A 2,708-nucleotide genomic window follows, 5' to 3' on the forward strand; every position below is an offset into this window, starting at 1 on the left:
TTTGTAGTTCATTTACGTCGCACTAGAGCTGCACAATGGGCTATTGGCGACGGTCTGGGAAGCATCCCTGAGGATGATCCGAAGACATGCCTTCACAATTTTGATCCTCTGCAGAGGGGATGGCACCCCCGCTTCGGTAGCCCGACGACCTACACGCGAAGTCGAGCACTTTAAGATAGAACAGTTTAACGAGGACCAATACCACACACCCTCGGTCCCTACGCAGACTGATCCAAGTGGTCACCCACACCGCACACTGACCTCAGCCAGTAATGCTTGACTTCGGTGATCTGCTGGGAACCGTGTCATAACGATCAGTCCACTGCGGGACATTATTAGGGTAACACATTTCTTTATTCGCAAATTTAGTTATTTTATTTTGATTTGAAAAGCCGGATAAGGAATACTACGGCAATTTTTTATAAATGCGTGTCTTTTTCATAAATAATTAATTTTATTGCTATTATAAAAATTATGTTTTTAAAAAAAAAATCGTCTTTTTTATTGGCATTTTACTTTTATTAATTTCCTATAGACAACCAAAATATTAAATCGATAATGGATTATTTATTAGATTTAAATATAAATAAAAATTACAAAGTTATTACCGGTTAAAAAATACTTTTTATCTCTCGAAACCTCGTTAACTTAGGGTTCCGCGGAACACTATATTGGAACCGCTGATTTCGAAAGCCCGAACTCCCCAACTTAAATCATGAGCGCCATCTTTGAGAGACAACAAGAAGCATTACTAAACATAATAAAGTGAAACCGGAAACTTACATGAAATAAAAGGTAAAGTCTTATCACACAAATGGGGAAAACGGAAACCTTTCCGCCGATGTATTCCTAAGAAAAGATAAAATAAAAATTTAATTTAATGCTATAATAATTGCTGAATGATTAGTTCTACAAAATGTAGGAGTATATCGTAACAATTTTAAAATATATTTCAAATCCATTTACGTGAACAAACGTGAAATGTAATATGCAAAAAAGTAAGATCATTGTGAATTATTATCAGTTGACTATCACAATATGATTTTAACGGTAGTATACTTTTTATCTGCGTTTTTTTATTTTTATCTGTAAGTGCTTTGTTTAGCAACTGAGTTAGAAATTAACTGTAATATTCAGTCTAACATGCGTTCTGTATGGTTTTTTATCACGATATTTCGCTTAGGGTTGCCTCTACGTTTGCTTTTAAAGTTCTTCATAGATTATATCTTTAAAAGTAAGTTTCAAAATAGATATTTAAGCATAATTTAAATATATATAAGAGCTTTCAAATTAGGCTATAGAGATAGGACTTCGTTTTCTTTTATAAATATCATGATTGTCAATGTTAGAACTAAATATATATCGCTCACATGGTTTACACTCGGCTGATCAACTTACATTTGCTGTTTAGAGAACCTCCTCTCCAATGCAGCACTTGTAAATTTTTACTCACTGTTCATCATATTTTAATCATTTGCTGGTGTTTTAATCGTCATCGTCTTGCCTTTTTCGGTAGTTCTATTTTTAACCTGAAGGATTTGTTAGTCGATCCCCATCATCTTAAAATTTTTGCGTTTCTACGCGCAATTGGTCTTTTATACTGTATAGAACTGTTTTATTCTATTTACAATTTTATTTGATTTTTTTCAACTTTGAATACAACTGTTTTATCATATTTACATTTTATTTGGTTTTACTCACTTTTGAAAACGTCTGTTTTGCTGTATTCAGTTTTATAAATTCCGTGTGATTTTTAGCAAGAAAAATTTACCTAAGATTTACTTTAAAACTGTTTCTTTGGAGCAGCATGTCCTTCAGTGGACTTTTGCCATTAAACCCTACATTCAATTTAATTCGCTCATGGGTTGCAATAGCGGCACAACTCGAAAAAATCAAGTTTTGAGATAAGTTTTCATTGCTAAGGAAAATGCGTAAGAAATGTTTTCGTTTGCTTAAACGAAGATTGCCTTCAAGTTGAATTATGAGTTGTGCAAGTATTGCTGCTGAAAGAATGTGTATTTTCATATTTACACCTGTTCTTAGTCCAAAATGTTTTTTGAGTTGTGCCAGTATTGCAGCCCATAAGCGATATAATCTATTATATATAATTCTCTTACGTGGCTCCCAAATTTTAGCTGTATTTCTTTTCCTCCGGTGGCAACGTTTGCTTTATTTTGTTTACGTTTTGAAAACACCAAAGCATTCTGCCTTTTAATGATGTGTTTCTGATCCAATATATATAATTCTCTTACGTGGCTCCCAAATTTTGGCTGAAGTACTTAGTACAACTAAATAAGATCCTTTTTACAACACTTAAATATTTTCTTTATTTTCTTTATTTATAGAGAAAACAGTCGGCAAAGAATTCTGTTAGGTCAAAAAACATTTCTCTAAAAAAAAAACGAATTCTAAAAGAAATAAAAATAAACAACTTCAAAATAAAAATGCTGTTGCCAGCCATAGAATTTTTTGAAAGTTAAGTTAGCAACATAAATCGAAATGACATAGAAGCGCAACTAGATCAAAATTTAGATACCTGAGCGCTTGACGTAACAAATCCTTCAATTCTATAAGTGTTGTATCGCCAAATGCCCAAATTGCCTGTGCGGCCCTTTTACTGTTAAATATAAACATCAACGTAAGGGTACTCTCAACAAAGTATATATTTGTATTTTTATTTGTTTTTCCACAAAAGCCATCCATCTTGA

General features: G+C 32.8%; 1 protein-coding gene across 3 annotated transcripts in view; it reads left to right on the forward strand.

Moving 5' to 3' along the window:
* Positions 1-824: 824 nt before the first annotated feature.
* The window catches only part of LOC107457173 (uncharacterized), a 13,872-nt gene continuing 11,988 nt past the window's right edge, over positions 825-2,708 (forward strand). Inside the window, exon 1 of one of the 3 annotated variants that reach the window (XR_011637355.1) lies at positions 825-1,050. Coding sequence is in view for 2 of the 3 variants with exons in the window: in XM_021148559.3 (XP_021004218.2) it covers positions 1,144-1,234 (91 nt within the window). In the remaining variant the exon portion in view is untranslated. Of the gene's footprint in view, positions 1,051-1,077; positions 1,235-2,708 lie in introns of those variants that run through there. The other 2 variants (XM_021148560.3, XM_021148559.3) reach the window with 2 other exon arrangements.

This window comes from Parasteatoda tepidariorum, chromosome 7 (assembly GCF_043381705.1).
Source record: "Parasteatoda tepidariorum isolate YZ-2023 chromosome 7, CAS_Ptep_4.0, whole genome shotgun sequence".
NCBI classification, from domain to species: domain Eukaryota; kingdom Metazoa; phylum Arthropoda; class Arachnida; order Araneae; family Theridiidae; genus Parasteatoda; species Parasteatoda tepidariorum.